Source organism: Dendrobates tinctorius, unplaced genomic scaffold, assembly GCF_039654945.1.
Source record: "Dendrobates tinctorius isolate UK_male_01 unplaced genomic scaffold, ASM3965494v1 ptg000020l, whole genome shotgun sequence".
Lineage (NCBI taxonomy): Eukaryota > Metazoa > Chordata > Amphibia > Anura > Dendrobatidae > Dendrobates > Dendrobates tinctorius.
In genome coordinates, this window is record NW_027361688.1 from 30,865,475 (window position 1) to 30,889,046 (window position 23,572).

At 42.4% G+C, this 23,572-nt stretch overlaps 1 protein-coding gene across 1 annotated transcript in view; it reads left to right on the forward strand.

Annotated features, from left to right (window-relative positions):
- The window catches only part of FAT2 (FAT atypical cadherin 2), a 94,775-nt gene that overhangs the window by 24,261 nt on the left and 46,942 nt on the right, over positions 1-23,572 (forward strand). The window contains exons 2-3 of the mRNA XM_073567931.1: positions 11,242-14,514; positions 15,186-15,500. Of these exons, the coding sequence (XP_073424032.1) occupies positions 11,256-14,514; positions 15,186-15,500 (3,574 nt within the window). The 5' untranslated portion in view covers positions 11,242-11,255. The remainder of the gene's footprint in view (positions 1-11,241; positions 14,515-15,185; positions 15,501-23,572) is intronic.

Genomic DNA, 23,572 nt, shown 5'->3' on the forward strand with positions numbered 1-23,572 from the left:
TCAGAGGAACCTCGTTTCCCAAGCATATGGGACACATAAAACAAATTTCATGCAAGTTACAACGCAGGGACATACAAGCTATTCAGAAACCTGTGAAATCTGCACGGAACTGGTATTACACAATGCCGGCTGTTTTAGTCGTAATGAAGAGCCGAAAACTACCTGCTCTGTGCATGTTCTGAATCTCAATCGTTTCTCAACACGATCAACATAAATAATCATTTTGCCAGTGGGTCAACCGTATCTCATCAGATTTCTAGATATTTACGTCATGTACATGTAGCTTGTTATTATTGGTATGAACTTTATATATTTTGCATTAGGCACAAAAATGCATTTTATTACTTTTATGTCCTAATCTGTTGCCTTAATTGGTCCCTGCCTCTACCTGCCCATTTCCAGCACCCGGCAGCTTGGTGTTGACTGCGCATGTCCGTAAACCTTCTGGTGATGACGTCTCCCTATTTCCAGAGATGCACGGTGTGACTTGATGGCTTTCGGTCTGGTAACTGGCGTGCACGGCTGGATGCACATGCGACGCTATGAACAGACCACACTGATTGATCTTGGGTCACATGGCAGGATCACTATACAGAGCAACTAAGGAGTGGCTCCTTAAGAAGCAAGGTCCTAGAGTGGCCTAGCCAGTCTCCAGACCTGACCCAATAAATAATCTTTGGAGGGAGATGAAACTCAATGTTGCCAAACAACAGCCCTGAAACCTGAAAGATCTGGAGAAGATCTATATGGGACTGTGGTGTCGTTGGCTTTACTGCATTCCCTGAGGAAGCAAGTGTGAACACGTGAAACGTACACGCTATAGAGATTACTATTGTTGTATCTACTATTAAGTGTTCCTTATTATTGTCACTTATGATCTGGTTATGTCATCTGGTATATCTTTTGCCTTATGGCTACTTTTTACATTTGAAATATACAATAAAATATATAAAATTTTTTAGCATTAAAAACTTTTTTTTTATCTTTTTTTTGTTCTGTCTTGAACACACATAGATGGATGAAATTAGCAAAAAATAATGGTGCCCATTTTTTTTCATACACTTCTTACACTTCTGTAGACCTTGAGCCACTAATCTTCCCTAAACAAACAACAATATTGGCCAAGATTGTAAAGAACGATACCATTTTAGCAACAACAGTAAAAAAAGACAGTAACCAATCACGATGTTTTAGGCAGGTTCCTACAATTTAGCTGGGAATCATAGATGCTCAGATCGTACTAAGGTCATATAAGTGACCACCATAAGGCTGATCATAAGCTTTAAGGCCCCAATCACTAGATTAACGTTGCTAATATTTACGGCTTTGGCCAACAATTTAATGTGCACGGGGGTCCCTGATAGATTATTTCGAGAATGATAAGGTTCTGGCATGTCCATTATTGGACTGCTGATCCTTTAATTCTCTAACAGTTAAGCCGCCGGCAGAACGAGTGCTCCTTTCTTTGTATGGGAGAGACGGCAATGTAGCTGCTACGGAACAATTGGCCAAACCATCGTTGAAGCCAACAATTATCTTAAGTGTATGGAGGCAACATGTAACTCATTCTCATTCGGCCAACAGCTATTCCACCCAACACCCCCATATACATATAGGATCAATGTGACAAAGAAGTAAGCCACTGCTAGACACCTCTAATTGGCGTCCTTTCTTCAATAAGAACAAAAGGATCGGACATTTTGAAATCTGAAAGTTGGGCCCTTTTCTCCCCGACCTCTGCCGTAGACAAAATTCAGGAGGCCTGAATACAGATTAGATGTTTGGCCGGTTTAGCCAAAATCAGTAGGTTCGGCCAACATTAATCTAATGTGTATTGGCCACTTAAAATGTATGACGAATTCCCAGTGGGTTGCACTCTTAGAAATGCTAAATGTTCCTTACTTCTACTTTCACTTCATCTTTCAGTGAAATATGATGAACATAGGTAGGCTTTCCCCTAAGGCAAAGATTCAGTTTGCTGATATGTATCTAAATATTTTGGCAAAGGTAAAGTGGCTTGTTGGTACCCATCTTCCCTTCATGGCGGTCAGCCTAGCTATGTCACAAGAACCATGCTTCCTTAGCTACACCTGAATATACGTGCCCATATAAATAGATAACTGCTGGCCAATCATTCGTTCAACTGACAGCCATTTCTTCCCGCAGGCATGAACACTTGGCATCTCCCAGCGACTTATCTGCCTGAAGAACAAGAGGATAATCTCAAATCACAAGATCGGACAGGAGTTTTTGGGGAGAAAGGATCTTGTGGTTTGAATGTATTTACCGGATCCTTTTGTTTTGCCGGCAGATAAGCTGCTGTAAGATGCTGAATGTTCTTGTGTATGGTGGAGTTGAGAGGTCTTTATATACATTAAATGGTCAGTGCATCATTCCAAAATGGGCAGATTCTATCCAATGTGGATGGTGGCCTTAAAATTGCAAGGTGGCTTAGCAAAGGGTGACTAATCATAATGAAACCATGGGATAATATGCACAAACACATGGCAAACCCACTGATTTCAAAGTGTCTGTGGGGTCTCTGTACCTTCCCCTGACATGTGATGATACGAGTGTGGGGCGGAGAAGGATCGGCATGCTAAATTTCAACACCTGATCTGATCTCAGGAAAGATAAGCTTCTATCTCTTGTATATCAGAGGCCATCTGCATTTTTCTAACCTTTTGGCTTAGTGTAACCTTGTACCAGACAGCTATGGAGGGTTTAAAGTAAATATGTGAGGACCGAAAAGAAATAAGGAGTAAAATTAGAGAATAATATCGAAGGCTTCCATCAAATTAGTGTACATAAGCCTTTTTTCTATCATGAATATTGAAACTTTGGAAAGAATCCTAAAAAGAAATACGTTGGTGGCATTTAATGTGGGATTCACAGTCTCACTGCACCTTCTCCATGACTTAATCTTTGAAACAAGCATCGTTAGCACTCACCATGACGGGAACATTACTCTATCCATACCAAGTATCATCTGTTGCTCCTGAGTGTCACGATGCCTCCGCTCAGTGAGTGATTGTTTTGCTGTCCTATGGAAACTGGGTCATGCTGAATTGTCAGTGTTTTGATTGACAGCTTGGCTGTCCAATCTTGCAATGGATGTGCTGAGCTTGGTTGTCCAATCTGTGATTGGGAGGTGCTGGACTTTCTCCAGGTGTTCTGTGTCCTGGAGCTTGTCCAAGTTACTTCACTGATCTGTCTGTCCCTGATCCCTGCCAGACGTAGTTTGTGCTTCCTGGTGTTTGCCTGATTCTGCTGTTCTGAGTTTTGGTCTTCTACTGCCTGATCCTTTGGACTGTGTTTTGACTATCCCTTTGTCTTTTTCTTTTGCTTGATCCGCTATCTTCTGGTATTTTGACCCTTCGACATGACCTAACTTACGCCTTTGACTTTTTCCCTTGGTTATCTGCATACTCTCTTGGTACTGACCCCGAAACGTATGAGTTTTCTACCTCACGGTCTGTCCATGAGTAGTGACTAGCGTCACATTGACATTCCATAATTAGGTGAGCCTTACATGTTTGTATTACAAATTAGGAGAGGGGAGTAGGCCACTGCCAGACACAGGCTAATCATCATTATCAAAGCAAAAGTATCAAGCATGTTGAAATCCAACAGCCTGATCCTTCTTTGACCTGCAAAGGAGTGGAAGATTGCTGACATTCCCCTGTTATTGCCAGTCTTGTGCTAAATTGTATGACAATATGTAACTGACTGTTAGGCAGTTTTATAGTAGGACATTTGTTAGTGCAATTCACCTGGGCAGGGAATGGTTAGCAATTAGCCAATTCTACAGTGGCAGGAGAGATGGTTGGTAGTTTGTTGGTTTTGCAATGAGACTGAGAAGCAGAAGCAAAGATCGCATATTGGACATCTGAAAGGAAGGAGTAGCAAGTCTGTAACAGGACTAAAGTGTCATTTTTGGATTATTGATACCCTGGGAAGTGGAGCAATTAGAGAAGAGGGCTCGCTGCAATGGATACGACCAGGAGCCCAGAAAGGTGAATTGTGGATTTGTGGGAACACAGAGACAGCAAAGAAAAAGTTTGAGGCTGAGGTAACTTGTAGGCCAGACCAGGAAGTGCTAGTGAAGGAAACTGGACTTGCCAGAACTGGGCATGGGTCCTGCGCAAAGGTGGGCTGCGAACAATGATAAGATAAAAGAAGACCTGATTATCAAGTTATGCAACTGCTAACAATTATATATAACTTTCATCAAGTTCATCACTAAAATCAGTAAAGTCACTCCCACCAAATATCTATGATTTCTGGGGATCCCACTCCCTTGACCTTCACCAATAATTAGCGTAGTGATCTTAAGTCCACATTTTGCTTCACCACAAGATTACAGTGAGAAAAAGTTTTGAGTGGAACATGGATACTGCATGTAAGATCTACGGTACTGACGAATTGTGCAATTAGGTACTTGGGACACCCATTTTATTGATTTGCGAGGTTGCAGTAGTAACACCCTCAGTGATCATTCATGTATAATCTATCCTTAGTAAATCCTAGATTAATTGCGTAAAACTTGTTACAAGACAGTCTTGGTGTGGCTGTTGTGTATTTTTTGTATCTAAGGTGCTATAATGAAGAAACGTTTGACAAAGTTATCAAGGGTTCACCACAGCCACCAAGGGTAGGTTTCTATTAATAATCCAGTTCACACAATGAAGGTCTTGTTCATCTTCCTGGCTCTTTATCCTTTCTATCCCACCAGTTGTGTGCACAAGCCACCCACAGCCAGGCTCTTCTCTCAATGGCAAACAGGATGTTTTGGGGAAACTTCATTCCTCCGGCTGCTGGTAGCAATCACATAATGATCCGACGTGGGATGTCTATGCTGTGGGCAGTGGGAAAGACAAACACGCACCACACTCCAGTGAACAACGAGCTGACATGTGTCATTGTAAATGACGGGCAGTGACAGACTGAACAAGTCAATTAATTTCATGACTGCTTTGGTGATTCTGAGACATCCATGAGTGACGTCCAAAGCCGTGAGAATTAATATCAACCAAATCCCAATATTACAAGTATTTATTACTGATTCGTATTTGAGGGGCATGAGCTTATATGGAAGAAGAAATGAAAAGTTTTTGGTTAGACCTAGCATTTTACAATAATCAGCATGGAAGCAGAACACAGAAAGGGAACCAGAAAATGTCAGTACATTGGGTTAGTATGTCATGACGGTATACTCGTAAGGGTGGCTCATGCAATAAAGTTTTGCTGTATCCAGGTGCAAGATCCTTGAGTGGATCTGAAATCGCTAAAATCTCTTAAAATACAACATATTTTCAGCCAAAGAACAAAGCCAAAAACCGACCCATTGTGGCACCTCTCTAGCACTCGTGTGTAAGGAGATGGACATACTGCCCACGTTCCCCCTTGAAGAACAAGTGTATCATTGTATTGTGAAATGTGAATTGTGACATGTGTTAATGGTGTTGTTTTCTGGAGAGTTAGAGTTAATGTTTGGGACTAGCCCAGAGTGGGGAGGAATAAGTTGAAGGGACAGAGACAGTTTCCTGTCAAGGCATCAGATAGGGCCTAATGTGCATCTGAAGTAGACCTAATGTCTAGCCAGTAGCAGTGCCGCATGACATGGGTATCCTGAAGTGAGGGGAGACCCATATGGTGTTTAGCATGAACCGAAGCAAAAAGAAGAACCGAAGGAAGAACAGAGTGGTTAATCGGAGATGGGTCCGAAGAAAGGATGCCTAGTATTGCAGCCAGAGTTTACCGTTCTGTCCCATGATGGGACCGAAGAATCGAGATGAAAAGAGAGAGTGCCAAATTGTGGGAGTTCTATAACTTCAGTAGAGAAGTTAAATACCAGTCATATTGACAGCAAAGTTCCCTTGATGGGAAAGAAGATGCAGAACTGTGGGTTGGGAATAGGATTCTTGTTAACTTCATGGTAGTACTGAACTGGGCTGTGGTGAAGTAGAGAGGAACAGTGAAGATAGATAACAAGCGAGTAAAGAGGAAGGAATGGGAACTGCATGTTAAAAAATGCTCCATAATGTGAAGGAAACGTTCAGAAAGTTGTGTACCCGCTACCTACTGTATATAACCCAAACCAAGTCATCGTTCAGTAAAAAAGTTTATTTTTGACTGGTGGTCTCCCTCATTGAACTGTTTAACATCTGGTACTGGCCATCCAGCCAAGTAATTGGTAACATACGGCCTGCAAGGGACGTAGTGCCCTCATATCATAAATCCACACACCCAGCCAGGACGCCCACCTTCATGTAATGTGCCAGATAAATACCTTGTCCACGGTTTCTGCCAAATGCCACATTAAATGTGACCCAGAATGGAACCTTACCACATATTTTGCTATCCTTTTAGACAGAAAAGATGACCTGTCACTTGGTCGAAAATGTTTACCTTGTACAAATCCCTGAGCTACCCTAACTCTGCTGCTGTTTTTCGCATTGAGCTGTGTTATGAATGGGTCACCGAGGAGGAAAAAACCTAAACATGCTAAGCCCAGAAAAACCAGAGAGGTTGGTAACTATGCAGATTGCAGATCCCTGATCCTAACCACACAACTAGCAGCAGCCGTGGAGCGTACCTATGATGAACCTAGACGCCTCGTCACGGCCGGAGGACTAAATAAGTCTAAAGCAAGAAAAGGGGAAAACTAACTGCCCCAGAGCACACCCCAAAGGAATAGACAGCCCCCACACATGTATTGATGGTGAAACAAGATGAAAACACAAACACAGGCAGGAAAATAGGCTGAGCAAATGATGGGGCCCAAACTAACTAGAAAGGAGAGGAAAGGAAAGACACTGTCTGCAATCTGTCCAAAACCCTTCAAAATAATGTCCAACACTTCTGAAAACAAAATTAACCCCTGAAGTCACTAGACTTCTCCCACTATATCAGCACTCTGAAATGTTCTCAGACAGAGCAAAAAGAGGCCAATCTAATAAGGGACAAAAAGCAAATTGGCAAATACAGATAAATAAGAGTGGAAATTCAGCACAGTCCCAGCCGGGGCTGGCTGACCACACAAAAAACTGAATAGAACAACAAATTAAGTGTGAAAATTAGCAGAGAAACTTAGCTTGAGCTGACTGGAACAGAGCTGAGAACCAAGACCTGACAAGCAGAAGGAATCACCAGCACCAGAGTAGGGCGTAGGCTGTCTTAAATCCAATCTGAGATTCCTGAGGTCCAATCGTCATCCTCATTATCAGGTGGCAGATCTCTACTGATTAAATCAGCCTCACTACCTCCTGTTACCACCAGAGGGAGCCTGGAAGGAGAACTCACAACTGGTGGACCAGAAAATGAACTCACAACAGAGCTGCTTCCCTCCATTGCATATATTATTCACATTTGTTTCTTTAAGAGCAAAGTATGTGAAATTTCTGCTCAGCACTCCAACTGGGCATTTCCACAGAGTCTTCTCTGGGGGCATGTACTTTTAACTCCCCCACCCCAATGCTGCCAATTACAGCTCAGCAATGTCTGAGACTGATAGACCGCTAGATCAGTTGCCAAGCATTAGTTGGCAGCATCTGGATGGGTGAAGTTAAAAGGGCAAGCCTCCAAAGAAGACTGTGAAGAAACCCCCAGTTGAACTCCCAGCAGAGATTTCACATATTGAGCTCCAGAAGAAACTAATTTTAATATCTATGCAATGAAGTGACGCAAAGCAAAATGGAAAACAGTGGCAGAATTAGGGCAGTTCAGTGATTTTTACAAGGTATTTTCCTGTAACTAAATTTTTTTAGCTGGATTTTTTTAAACGAATGGTGTACAATTTCTCTGCCTCATTTTATGTACCATGTGGCATCACAGTATCTACTGACACGAATATTCTAACACAAATCTGATACACAGGTGTCTTATAGGCAGGACAGGGAAAAGCAAATAGCTGAATGTTTGCTTAAGAAAGGGAAGTCATATTTTTTGCTTTGATGCGTTTTAGTCACATGAAGTAGATGAAAGCATACATCCGCTATTTGCTTCCTATAGACATATTGTTTAACTATTCAGGCTTTTCATACTTCGCAAAGCTCACTTGGTTTCAGGTAATGTCTGAAAAGCGCTACGGAATATGTTGGCTCTCTGTAAAGAAGCATAATAAAATATAAGAGAAGTAAAAACATAACAGCAAACCTGCGTCTTGGATACACGTGTGCAACATGCATCCAGATGTTTGTGTGTATATATATATATATATACACTTGTGGCCAAAAGTATTGACACCCCTGCAATTTTGTCAGATAATACTCAGTTTATTCCTGAAAATTATTGCAAACACAAATTCTTTGTTATTATTATCTTCATTTAATTTGCCTTAAATGAAAAAAACACAAAAGGAATTGTCCTAAAGCCAAATTTTCATATAATTCCACACCAAACATAAAAAAGAGGGTGGACAAAAGTATTGGCACTGTTCGAAAAATCATGTGATGCTTCTCTAATTTGTGTAATTAACAGCACCTGTAACTTACCTGTGACACCTAACAGGTGTTGGCAATAACTAAATCACACTTGCAGCCAGTTGACATGGATTAAAGTTGACTCAACCTCTGTCCTGTGTCCTTGTGTGTACCACATTGAGCATGGAGAAAAGAAAGAAGACCAAAGAACTGTCTGAGGACTTGAGAAACCAAATTGTGAGGAAGCATGAACAATCTCAAGGCTACAAGTCCATCTCCAAAGACCTGAATGTTCCTGTGTCTACCGTGCGCAGTGTCATCAAGAAGTTTAAAGCCCATGGCACTGTGGCTAACCTCCCTAGATGTGGACGGAAAAGAAAAATTGACAAGAGATTTCAACGCAAGATTGTGCGGATGTTGGATAAAGAACCTCGACTAACATCCAAACAAGTTCAAGCTGCCCTGCAGTCCGAGGGTGCAACAGTGTCAACCCGTACTATCCGTCGGCGTCTGAATGAAAAAGGACTGTATGGTAGGAGACCCAGGAAGACTCCACTTCTTACCCCGAGACATAAAAAAGCCAGGCTGGAGTTTGCCAAAACTTACCTGAAAAAGCCTAAAACGTTTTGGAAGAATGTTCTCTGGTCAGATGAGACAAAAGTAGAGCTTTTTGGGCAAAGGCATCAACATAGAGTTTACAGGAGAAAAAAAGAGGCATTCAAAGAAAAAAACATGTCCCTACAGTCAAACATGGCGGAGGTTCCCTGATGTTTTGGGGTTGCTTTGCTGCCTCTGGCACTGGACTGCTTGACCGTGTGCATGGCATTATGGAGTCTGAAGACTACCAACAAATTTTGCAGCATAATGTAGGGCCCAGTGTGAGAAAGCTGGGTCTCCCTCAGAGGTCATGGGTCTTCCAGCAGGACAATGACCCAAAACACACTTCAAAAAGCACTAGGAAATGGTTTGAGAGAAAGCACTGGAGACTTCTAAGGTGGCCAGCAATGAGTCCAGATCTGAATCCCATAGAACACCTGTGGTGAGATCTAAAAATGGCAGTTTGGAGAAGGCACCCTTCAAATATCAGGGACCTGGAGCAGTTTGCCAAAGAAGAATGGTCTAAAATTCCAGCAGAGCATTGTAAGAAACTCATTGATGGTTACCGGAAGCGGTTGGTCGCAGTTATTTTGGCTAAAGGTTGTGCAACCAAGTATTAGGCTGAGGGTGCCAATACTTTTATCTGGCCCATTTTTGGAGTTTTGTGTGAAATGATCAATGTTTTGCTTTTTGCTTCATTCTCCTTTGTGTTTTTTCATTTAAGACAAATTAAATGAAGATAATAATACCAAAGAATTTGTGATTGCATTCATTTTCAGGAAGAAACTGAGTATTATCTGACAAAATTGCAGGGGTGTCAATACTTTTGGCCACAACTGTGTATATATATATATATATATATATACAGTGGGTAAAATAAGTATTTGATACACTGTCGAATTTGCAACTTTTCCCACCTACAAAGAATAGAGAAGTCTGTAATTTTTTAGGTACACTTCAACTGTGAGAGCCAGAATATAAAAATAAAATCCAGAAAATCCCATTGTATGATTTTTACATAACTAAATTACATTTTTTGTGCATGAAATAAGTATTTTATACAATGTAATACAGAACTTAATACTTGGCACAGAAACCTTTTGCTTGCAATTACAGAGGTCAGACATTTTCGATAGTTCTGATAGTTCTTGACCAAGTTTGCACACACTGCAGCAGGGATATTGGCCCCTTCCTCCATCCAGATCTTCTCCAGATGTTTCAGGTTTCGGGGCTGTCGCTGGGCAACATTGAGCTTCAGCTCCCTCCAAAGATTTTCTGTTGGGTTCAGGTCTGGAGACTGGCTAGGCCTCTCCAGGACCTTGAAATTCTTCTTATGGAGGGGTGGGCCAAAATCCCTGAGATGGTAAGGTTTTCATCAGGTGGCTATCGTTACAATTAACCCTGCATCTCCATTGGGTGGATATTATATGAAAACTTTGACAGATAATTTTTGACTTATACGCAAAAGTGGTTGTTATTTACCAGTAAACCTATGGATATAAAAGAACGAGAGGTTAAAAGAGCTCCCGTCCGGGGGCCACAAACTTCTGACCTAGCTGCTGGACCTGTTCTTCATAATCAATTCCACCATCTATAATCTTTGCCCAAAGTTTAAAACAAAATTTCTTAATAGTTTCTAAAATTACAGTTTGGAACATCTAGAAGCCGGATTATAAGGAAAACAGATTTATTAAACATTCTCCTATTTACATTGTGGAAGTAAAACCACAATTAGGGTGTTTCTTGGCTGATTTCCCAATTCTGAAAAAGTCCACAGGTTTTCTGTACGTGAGCCTTCTCGTTGTTTTGTTTCTTCTTTTATTTTTAGCTTTTGGCATTAAAAATTTTACATATTTTAACTCTTTGTGGATACTTACCCTGTTATTTTTGTTTTATCATGTACAACATGTGCAATCTAGGTTGCAACTGGACAAAGAACTGTGAGTAGATTACTACAGTATGTACTGAAATTATGAGGAATCCATGTGCATACATTCATTTTAGGCATCCGACATTTACCACTTGGTTGATTTGGTATGGTTCTCATCAGGTGGATAGACAAAATTAATATAGCTTGCGGTCTTGGTTGCCAAGCGAGACTGATCCTCTTCTCAGAAAAGAAACCGACGAGTTATATTCATCAATGCAATATTATATTTGACGTTTGATAACATATTGAGACTACATTTTGACTTATAAATTGTCTTTGTTGTTTTTCTAGGGAGACATCACACAATGTTTGGTTTTACTGCCACCACCCAAGAAGTCCTGGTTATTGTAATATTGCTGCTTCATTACACAACTAGCGAACAGAGACCCAGCAATGAAGATTCTTCTTTGAGTTTCACTCAAAGTTGGTATCACACAACCATCCATGAAAATTCTGCTCCTAAGACCTATGTACTTAGTCATGTAAAGATGGGCGTTTACTTGAAGGATCCTCAATGGACAGTAAAGTATAGGATTGTATCGGAAGACCCAGCTGGACTTTTTAAAACGGAGGAAATAGTGGTTGGGGATTTCTGCTTTTTACGTATTAGGATAAGGAGTGGCAATACAGCCCTATTAAATAGGGAAGTTAAAGACAATTATCAGCTCATCATTCACGCCTCTGAGAAATCCTTAAATTATGAAGCTCGGACTAAAGTTACCATCCAAATTTTAGATATGAATGATCTAAAACCTCTCTTCTCAACAACATTGTACAAATTTACGATTAATGAAGATGCTCCTCTTAAAACTATCCTTGGTAAGATAAGTGCTACAGATGCCGATTTGGGTCAGAATGCTATGTTTTACTATACTTTCAACGCCAAGTCCACATTCTTCAGTATCCATCCAACAAGTGGTATAGTCATGCTAATTGGACACTTGAATGCAACCAAAATAAGTCATCACAAACTGGAAATTTTAGCTGTTGACCGTATGAGAAAAATTTCAGAGGGTAATGGATTTGGGAATGTAGCTTCATTGGAAGTATCAGTGCAACCAGCTCTGAGGAAACCTCCTTTCATCTCATCGGTTACAACGGCCTTGGCTGATTCATCTGAGAGGCTCCTTTATGCCACTGTGGTCATGGACTACTTAGATCCAGGGTGTAGTATTGATTCTGTTGAGATTGTAGATGGAGATTCCTTTGGTTACTTCAAAGTTTTAAGGTCCTACGTTGGGAAAAATGAATTTACTGTGGTGTCCACTGCACAGATCAACTGGCTGGAGCACTCGCAAGGCTTTAATTTAAGTCTTAAAGCCAAAGACAAGAGCAAACCACCAGTTTATTCCCCCCTCAAAACAATTTACATCCCTCCATGGAGATATGCCATTGCAAGATTTGAACAGGATATCTATAAAGTCCAGATTGATGAATGCTCCCCACCTGGTAGTCACGTGGCTACCGTTAAAATTAACCCTGCAGCTCCGTTGGGTGGATATTATATGAAAACGTCGACAGATAGTTTCCGACTTATAAGCAAAAGTGGTTTGATATTTACCAGTAAACGTATGGATATTAAAGAACAATCCCAGTTCCGATTAGAAGTTACGGCACTTGACGGCCAAGTCTCCACTACGGTTATTGTTGACCTTATAGACTGTAATAATCACGCCCCTATATTTACTCAGTCTAAATATGAGGGAACTTTCAATGAAAATTCTCCCATTGGAACAAAGATATTAAAAGTTTCTGCAACTGATGTAGACAAGGGGAACAATGGCAAGATAAACTACAAGCTACTTAGTCCAAAATCTTCTCCTTTTGTAATTGACCCAATATCAGGAGTCATTTCTAATAGTAGGGTACTTGACTATGAGATGAATCAAAGGCTATATAATCTGAAAGTCTGGGCATCCGATTTAGGCTCACCTTATCGTAGACAAACTGAAGTTTACGTTTCTGTTAACATGAACAACCTGAATGACAATGCCCCAATTTTTGAGAAGGTCAACTGCAACATAAGCATCACAAGAGACATGTCTATTGGGGAGAAGGTGGTAGAACTCTCGGCGGTGGATGTAGATGAACTTCAGACCGTACAATATCAGATTTTATCTGGCAATGAGCTAAAAAAGTTCCGATTAGACCCCACATCTGGAGAAATCACTATCAGGGGGGACTTGTATGACCTGTCATCATCAGACCATCATCTCTCCTTAGTTGTCACTGCTAGCGATGGAGAAAATGAAGCTGTGCCCACATTTATCAATATCACAATATTAAATGAAGGGTCCCCCAAATATGTCCATTGTGAAGAAACTGGTGTGGTTGACAAAATAATGGAAAATATGAAAAATTCCTTCGGCTTTCAATCTGAAAAACTGGATTTCGAGGAGGATACATCTTTTAACAATCATCTGATAAATAATCATGTACCTCAATTTGATGACAATTTTCCAGGATCTATCGACGTGGCTGAGGATACAGTTGTCAATTTTTCCATTGCTTCATTGACTGCTATTGACCTGGATACTGGTTTTAATGGCAAACTAGTCTATGCCATATCTGATGGAAGTGATGATGGGTGCTTTGACATCAATATGGAGACTGGAGATCTTTATGTCTCATCACCTTTGGACCATGAATCCACAAGTTCATATATTCTTAATATTACAGTTTATGACCTTGGAACGCCTCAAAAATCTTCTTGGAAAATTCTAGCTATTAACGTGTTGGATGTAAATGATAATGAACCAAAGTTTCCTTCATCAGGATACTGCGTAATGGTAAGAGAGGATTCTAAGATTGGTAGTGTTGTTGTTAAAGTAAAGGCAGATGATGTTGACAAAGAGGACAATGGCCGTGTAAGGTATTCACTTCTAACACCAACTGATAAGTTCACCATTGACACTGTCACAGGTGGCATAACAGTTAAGAGCATGTTGGACAGGGAGATAGTTCCAAAATATAGACTCAAAGTGGAGGCGAGAGATCAATCGAAGAAAGACAGGCAACTTTTTTCGGTCACTGACGTGATTATAACATTGGAAGACGTCAATGACAATGCCCCATATTGCCGTCCATTAACGGCCAACGTGAAAATTGCAGAGGACATTCCTGTAGGAACTGTTTTGTACTTTGTCGATGCTCAGGACTCTGACTCTGGACCTAATGGAGATGTATTGTATTCCCTTATTAACGATGAGCAAGGGATATTTAACGTGGAAAAGTTAACGGGAGCTTTGATATTAGAGAAAGAACTTGACTTTGAGACTAAAACCTTCTACAATTTGACTGTTAGAGCTACCGATGACGGACACCCATTCTCACATTCTTCTGTATGTCATGTGGAGGTGGAAGTGCTGGATGTAAATGAAAATCTACAACCACCTGTATTTAAAACTTTCGTCTTTACTGGGTCAGTGTTGGAAAACTCACCACCTGGGACACAAGTCCTTTCAATCACGGCTCAGGATGAAGATAAAGGAAAGGACGGTGACATACATTATTCCATAAAGGATGGAACAGACCTTTCAGTTTTCATCATAGATGAAGAGACAGGTGAGTTATAATGAAAGTGTAATTTCATTGTATTTCATTGTGGCATGTATCGACCATTGGAAAAATAAAGTAGAAAAATACATACCATGCAGTAAACTTTTCTTGGCAAGGTCTCTTTGTTTCTCAATATAGTTGCAAACCTGCGTGTTATTATAACTAACACTTCTTCAGCTTCCATCTCACAAGCAGCCACTTTTGGGGGGGAGGTACAGCAGAGCTAAGCTTTGCCTCATTCATTAAAAACACATCTGCATTTGTAGCTCTCCTTTTCCAGTGCTGTTTTGCGCCGCTGCAGAGCTGTGCCTGATTACAAGTAACACTTCTTCAGCTTCTCTCACAGGTAGCCATTGTGGAGGGAGGGGACAACAGCTCAACTGTCAGCACTATAAGAAGAGTGCTGAAGCTGCAGATGTGTTTGTAATGAGACAAAGCTCAGCACTGCTTTATTGTGTTAGTTTTAATTAGGCACAGCTTTGCAGTGAGATCAGCTGTTTTAGAATAAATATGAGTAAGGTAATTAAAAAAATTTTCAGGTGTGGCAGAATAGTTACAGCCCCAGCTGCCATCTAATGGATAGAAAACCCTATTTAAAGTTCTTTGATGTCAATCTCTTTGTAATTCTGTCTTCTGTAATGAGTGAACTAACCAGTAACCTTTGATGCATCTTTCAGGGTTAATTCGGTCAGTGGTTCCTCTAGACCGGGAGTCTGCATCACGCTACTGGTTGACCATCTGTGCTACAGACTTGGGTTCCTCTCCTCTGTCTGCTGTGGCTGAAGTCTACATCGAAGTTGCAGATGTCAACGATAACATTCCTCAGCTATCCAAGGCTGTATACTATGCTTCCGTACTGGAAAACTCTGCTCCGAATGTCTCCATCCTTCAACTAAATGCTACCGATGCAGATCTGGTTTCAGCTGGCAAACTTTCCTTCCATTTCTCCAGTGGAAATAATCAAGGGTTTTTCACACTGAACCCAAGCACTGGTAAGTTTTACTTGGTTCAGTGTTTCCCTTTTTCAGAATTTCGAATTGTTATTTTTTACCTGGCCATTATGAGATTTTGTTATGTGTTCAAATGTGTCCGAAATGGGTTTCACATAGCCTTACTTCCAAGACTATGGTCATTGTATGGTGGCCTATACATTGGGCTAAAATTGACTCAACCTGAACCTGACAATTTGCTGTTAGACCAATGTTCATTTGACAGATGATGAGAAGAAAAAGAATGGACATGTTGATTTTCAACATGCCCAATCCTTTGATTTCAAAGTAGATAAGCCAATTGACCTGTCTCCTTGTTGACAACTCATCAACATTGAGCTGAACTGAGCATTCATGTATAAGCATGGGGGGCATTCACAAGTCAGCTTTCGAAAGCTAATGCCACCTATACAGTATGCTGCACCGTGTGAGCACACCCAACAGTCATGGCATGTAGACCCCTGTGGTGTACCTACCAATGGTTGGGAATGTGTGGAGAAGTCACCAAGGTGCCAGCTGGCTCAATTTAGACTTAGAAGGTTTCAGTATTATAGCTGTAAGCCCAAAACTACTAAAATCGTAAGTTCCTGAGCCAAGAATCTGAGCTTGGGGACTTCTTGGCTACAGAAAAGACTGTTTAAAAAAAAGACTACAACCATATACAACAGTTTCATTAAAAATGGCTGTGGGGCATCTCACATTAGGGATATGTTGAGGGTGAGGTAGGTAATCTAGCCCTATTCAGGCCTATAACTTACCCTACCTTGCCGCGGAGGTTGGCGCCCTAATATTGCAATATGGCACCCCAACTCATCGTCGGCTTGCCCTCAATGACCCTAGTGCACCCTAAATATACAATACACCAAAAAATAAATAGATTATTGTAAAGAATCTCAATCTGAGAGAATGGTAGAGTAGGGGCAAAGACCCTGATTCAAGAGATGCATCACTTACTTTACCGGGTCTTGCAGTTTTAATTAAAAACTGTTTTATTTGCTGCAGTTCTCTAATGCTGAGCTCTATATAACCCCACCCCCACCCCGATTGGTGGCTTTCTGTGTACATTTTGCATAGGCATAAAGCTACCAATCAGTGGTGGGGGTGTGGTTTGACTACCTGGCAGCAAGCTTACTATTCCTCTGGCGATATTCTCCTGCTGATAAAACAATGACTTTATAAAAACTACACTAAGCAGACCAGTAAGTGACATGTCGCTGGAATCCAGGTCACTGCACCTACATTATGCTGCTGTCAGATTAGGAAGCTAAAACCTGGTGACAGATTCCCTTTAAGATATTTCCCTTTGGACAGCAATTTATTCAGGCTAATAAAGGCAAATATTAGGATACTACCAGACTCATTATGGTACAAACCTGTCCTGCACCCTTGACTTCTCCTTGCTAATCTTACAATCCTCCACATAGCCACTCCCGAAACTGCACACTGATCCCCACTCTGATCCACTGTGTACTATGAAACAGATTAGAAGAGTGACGTTGCTGAAAATGTCTGTCTTGCATGCTTACACTTTCACTGTAAATTACAGCTTGATCATTTGCAAACCATCTCTTTTTTCATGAGTGCATTAATGTAGAACAAAAGATTTCTTTAAAAATGCATTTCAGGCCTTGACGTTCCCATATTACAACTATCTCTTTCTAGGAAGCATTACTGTAAGGCGTGTGAGAACAGGAGAGGGCTGCATAGTAAGCTTTGTCTGGCATTTAGGTTATATAACACATATTTCAGCAAGAGCTTAGCTATTGGGGGTGCATGGGCTGACTTACGATTAGCGCACTCAGACAGAAGACCAAGAGGTAAGAGGACCACCTCTGCCTCCAAAGCAGTAAGTGGCTTCTGTCACTGGACTGAAAAAGACCTGTTCTCAAAGTGGTGCAAACTTTAATCTGTGTCCACCCCTGTGGGTCTGCAAAGAGGCACTACATTTAGTCTGTGTCCACTCCTGAGGGTCTTCAAAGAGGCACTACATTTAGTCTGTCCACCCCTGAGGGTCTTCAAAGAGGCACTACATTTAGTCTGTCCACTCCTGAGGGTCTTCAAAGAGGCACTACATTTAGTCTGTCCACCCCTGAGGGTCTTCAAAGAGGAGCCACATTTAGTCTGTGTCCACCCCTGAGGGTCTTCAAAGAGGCACCAGATTTAGTCTGTGTCTACCCCTGAGGGTCTTCAAAGAGGCGCTAGATTTATTCTGTGTCGGCCCCTGTGGGTCTTCAAAGAGGCACTACATTTAGTCTGTGTCCACCCCTGAGGGTCTTCAAAGAGGCACTGCATTTTGTCTGTGTTCACCCCTGAGGGTCTTCAAAGAGGAGCCACATTTAGTCTGTGTCCACCCCTGAGAATCTTCAAAGAGGCGCTAGGTTTAATCTGTGTCCGTCCCTGAGGGTCTTCAAAGAGGCGCTAGATTTATTCTGTGTACGCCCCTGAGGGTCTTCAAAGAAGCGCCAGATTTAGTCTGTGTCCACCCCGAGAGTCTTCAAAGAGGCACTATATTTAGTCTGTGTCCACCCCTGAGGGTCTTCAAAGAGGTGCCACACTTAGTCTGTGTTAACCCTTGAGGGTCTTCAAAGAGGCACCAAATTTATTCTGTGTCCACCCCTGAGGATCTTCAAAGAGGCGCCTGATTTAGTCTGTGTCCACCCCTGAGGGTCTTCAAGAGGTGCCAGATTTAGTCTGTGTCCACCCCTGAGGGTCTGCAAAGAGGCGCCACATTGAGTCTGTGTCAACCTCTGAGGGTCTGCATAGGTTGCATTCACTTCTAGGTTCCTGAATCCTGATGCTTAATGAGCCTGATGGAGAACACAAATACTACCTATAGCCCTTTACAGATTTTTCATTGGTGCACTCAAGCTTCCAGTTTCGCCTCAGTATTGCAGCCTATTTTTAGACAATGCATTGAGAACTCTGGTGGTAGTCATTGAAAGCTGTTGTCCAGCTTGTTGTCAAAAGATCTCAAAGATGAACATACAACAGATGGTTACCAGAGAAGAATTGATTTGATGCATTCAGACATTGATGATTGCTATGAGATTTCAAAATCAAAATCAAATCAAATCAAATCAAATTTATTATCGCCAAGTACATATTACATATATACAAGTAATTCTTTGTGGCAAAGAGGCAACATAATATATACAGTCATATGTTAAAGTTTGGGCACCCCTATTAATGTTAACCTTTTTTCTTTATAACAATTTTGGTTTTTGCAACAGCTTTTTCAGTTTCATATATCTAATAACTGATGGACTCAGTTATATTTCTGGATTCAAATGAGGTTTAACGGAAAATGTGCAATCTGCATTTAAACAAAATTTGACCGGTGCAAAAGTATGGGCACCTCAACATAGAAGTGACATTAATATTTCGTAGATCCTCCTTTTGCAAAAATAACAGCCTCTAGTCGCTTCCTGTAGCTATTAATGAGTTCCTGGATCCTGGATGAAGGTATTTGTGACCATTCCTGTTTACAAAACAATTCCAGTTCAGTTAAGTTTGATGGTCGCCGAGCATGGACAGCCCGCTTCAAATCATCCCACAGATGTTCAATGATATTCAGGTCTGGGGACTGGGATGGCCATTCCAGAACATTGTAATTGTTCCTCTGCATGAATGCCTGAGTAGATTTGGAGCGGTGTTTTGGATCATTGTCTTGCTGAAATATCCATCCCCTGCGTAACTTCAACTTAGTCACTGATTCTTGCACATTATTGTCAAGAATCTGCTGATACTGAGTTGAATCCATGCGACCCTCAACTTTAACAAGATTCCCAGTGCCGGCATTGGCCACACAGCCCCAAAGCATGATGGAACCTCCACCAAATTTTACTGTGGGTAGCAAGTGTTTTTCTTGGAATGCTGTGTTTTTTAGCCTCCATGCATAACGCCTTTTTGTATGACCAAACAACTCAATCTTTGTTTCATCAGTCCACAGGACCTTCTTCCAAAATGTAACTGGCTTGTCCAAATGTGCTTTTGCATACCTCAGGCGACTCTATTTGTGGTGTGCTTGCAGAAACGGCTTCTTTCGCATCACTCTCCCATACAGCTTCTCCTTGTGCAAAGTGCGCTGTATTGTTGACTGATGCACAGTGACACCATCTGCAACAAGATGATGCTGCAGGTCTTTGGAGGTGGTCTGTGGATTGTCCTTGACTGTTCTCACCATTCTTCTTCTCTGCCTTTCTGATATTTTTCTTGGCCTGCCACTTCAGGGCTTAACAAGAACTGTACCTGTGTTCTTCCATTTCCTTACTATGTTCCTCACAGTGGAAACTGACAGGTTAAAACTCTGAGACACTTTTTGTATCCTTCCCCTGAAAAGCTATGTTGAATAATCTTTGTTTTCAGATCATTTGAGAGTTGTTTTGAGGAGCCCATGATGCCACTCTTCATAGGAGAATCAAATAGGAGAACTACTTGCAAGTGGCCACCTTAAATACCTTTTCTCATGATTTGATACACCTGGCTATGAAGTTCAGAGCTCAATGAGGTTACAAAACCAATTTAGTGCTTCAGGAAGTCAGTAAAAAGTAGTTAGGAGTGTTCAAATCAAGAAAATGATAAGGGTGCCCATACTTTTGCACTGGTCAAATTTTGTTTAAATGCAGATTGCACATTTTCTGTTAGTACAATAAACCTCATTTGAATCCAGAAATATAGCTGAGTCCATCAGTTATTAGATATATGAAACTGAAATAGCTGTTGCAAAAACCAAAATTGTTATAAAGAAAAAAGGTTAACATTAATAGGGGTGCCCAAACTTTTGCATATGACTGTAACAACAGATACAACAAGTAACATCTAACAAGACAGATACAGTATATAGTCTACACATGACGATTTAATTGTTGAACAGAGAGTGGATAGAAGCTGTTCATATGGCGGTTGGTGCTGCATTTGGGGACTCTGAAGCGACGTCCTGAAGGGAGTAGTTGGAATGAGGAGTGTCCCGGGTGAGAGGGATCGGATGAAATTTTCAATGCGTGGGATCGAATACTCTTATCATAAAGATCCTGGATTTTTGGCAGGGGGGAACCTATAATTCTCTCTGCTGTTCTGAAAGTCCTTTGTAAGCAGAGTTTGTCATGCGCAGTGGCTCCCCCATACCAGACTATCAGAGAGGAACAAATCACAGATCTGATGACAGCATTAAAGAATAAGATCAGCAGATTCTTAGACAAACCATATCTTTTCAGCTGACGCAGGAAGAACATCCTCTGTTGTGCTTTTCTTATAGCAGCATCCACATTTTTCCCCCATTTAAGATCATGAGAGATGATCACACCAAGGAATTTTGTCTCTGTGACCCTAAGAACCTAAGAACCACTGCGTCATGGATGTAGATTGGAAGTATCTCATGTTGATCTTTCCTAAAATCCACAACCATCTCAGCAGTTTTTTTAGTGTTGAGTACAAGATTATTGGTTTTACACCAGTCACATATTCTTTCCACCTCACTCCGATACAAGACTTCAGCATTTCCCCTGATGAGACCAATCAGTGTCATATCATCGGCAAATTATGCTGTTGCGATCAATTTAGGATAAGACATCAATGCCAGATCAGTGTGGGTACAACATTTGGTACCACCATGGCCAGCTTTAATCATGTCCAGTGGTCTACAGAAGGACACACGAACGGTCACTGCACTGTCCATTGAGTAAGCTCCAGAAGACTTAAGAGGTTGTCCCTTTCAAAAAATCTGGTTATTATATAAAAAAATGCAAACTTGTTTGACCTCGCTGGGTCAAACACTGAGTCTCTGGTGCTGCTTCTGGTGTCCATAATTGGCAGCCGCGCTGTCAGTGTGTCATGACTGCTGCAGACAATCAGTGAGCTGTGACACGCTCCTTCTCAGTGGGCAGATCTGCAGTGCTTTCGATATGACATCAGCTCTGCAACCAAAAACAGACACTGAGAGCAGCAGAAGAGACTCAGTCTTGGACCAGTGGACTTCTAAAAGAGGACAAACCCTTGAAGCCAACAGCTATATTTTTCAACTCTTCCATGCTCAGCCAAGCCGAGTGTTCCTGTGTTCTCTATGAGAGAGCCAGGCTTCTCTGTTCCCCTTGTAGAAGCTTATCTCCCCAGAGAACTAAAGGATCATCCATTGAAATTTATCACCTGATCCTTCTACTCCCTGACATCATCAGGGGAGAGTCAGGAGGCCTCCATGTACGTATGTACATTAGATGGTCGTCAGATCCTGACAAATTTGGTGGGTGCAGATGACTTTTATCTAAGGCCTGTTTCACACTTCCGTTGTTGGCGGACAGTTGGCATCCGCCAAAAACGAAAATTAACGGATCCGCCTCCGTTGTGACATACGGATGTCAGCGGACGCTAATATGGACGGATCCGCCGAAGATGAAAGATTTAAAGCGACCGCGGTCGAGAGAGAGAGAGATTTTTCTGCGGTCCCGCCACGGCATTTCATGGTTAAAATGCTTCCCGGAGTAAAGCTTCCGGGCATGCGCACTTAAAATTAGCGGACCGTCAAGGAAAAATAACGTTGCAGTGTCCGTCTCATCCGCCTGGGAGCCGCTAAAATCTTGGCGGATTCGTCAAAAAACGGGTGGGACGGACGACCGTCAGTCAAGATCCGCCACTAATGTAAGTCTATGGGAGGAAAAAACCGGATCCGCCACTTTTTTGGCGGATCCATTTTTTTATAAAATTGGCGGATTTTGACTGATGACAAAAAAGGAAGTGTGAACAGGCCTAATGTGTTTGGAGACCATTAGTTGAAACTCACTGAGGAACCGTCCCATGTCATGAATACCCCAAAAATTGAAAGGCATTATCCAGGCCACAATGGTTTTGGGGACAGCTTTCAATCAAAGAAAAATCCAAACTGTATGGGAGATTTAATGGAGCAGCGCTGTCATGATCTGCCAAGTAGTTCATACAAGTAATATTTCACCTGTAACCATAAATGCCTACAGTCCCATTTTCTCTAGAATGATCTGAAATATTTGGAAACAATCATAGAAAATTTGGGCATGTCGTTTGTCAGAAGATATGGGGTTCATGTAAATCCCATCCAAAAATTAACATTTCCACTTCATTTAGAGTAGCCTTTCAAATGTTGGTAAAAATGTGCTGATGACCACAGGTATTGTGTCTGTGTAGTACCCGCAGGTACGCAGGATGCAGTGTCGAGTCACGAGACAACTACGGTGCTTTTTAAGAATACGTTTATGGGACTTGAGGGGACTTTCTCAGTCACGGCCTGATCACCGAAACAGGGGTAACACAGGTTGCCCACGCAGGGGCTCTAAACAAGCAAACACAGTAACGCAGCACACGACAACTCCCGGCAACGGCCGGTCACTATAGGGCCGCGGTTTGGCCGACTACGGGTCCTTAAGTCTAGAGTCTACTTAGCCGGCAAGATGTCCCTCGCCTTTCGGGCTGGTGGTCTTTCGGCGAAATAGTTGCTGGGCCCAGTTGCTGAGGTGTTGACGCAGTCTTCACGCTCTCCGGCGCGCTGAGGACACTGGAGCCCCACAGGCCCTGGCGGAGTCCTTGGATGGATGGGCCGCAGCGCCCGGACCTGGGCAGGTGGCAGCGATGTATAGTGGCGAATGACAGGCTACCTGCGCAGCTAACGACTGCGACGGGGAGTCCGCCATCAAGAGAGGCCCGACTCCTGCTGCGGACCGGGGCGGGACAGTCGTGGCTGCCGACGGCGCGGTGCTGGCCCCGGCCACTGGTGAAAGCAGGGCAGCCGCAGGTGGCAGGGAACAGGCTGCAGTCACAAGCTCAGGGGAGGCAGCCGCGGGCGACCGCAGGTAGGCCGCAGCCGCGGGCAGAGGGGAGGCGACAGCGGCCGCCAGCTATGCTGGGGCCCAGTGGCCGCGGTCAGGAGAGGGGCAACAAGTCTTGGACGGCTCCCTGGATACCGTCCCTCTGGAGTCCTCAGTCGGCATGCTCCCTGGCGTTGGTGAGTCGCTCTGGCTGGCAGTCACTCCCACGCTCTCCTGCTGTCTCTGTCCCGGTCTGCTGACTCATCGTCTGGGGAATTCCCCGCCTCCTTTATACCGGTCCCTCCCCCA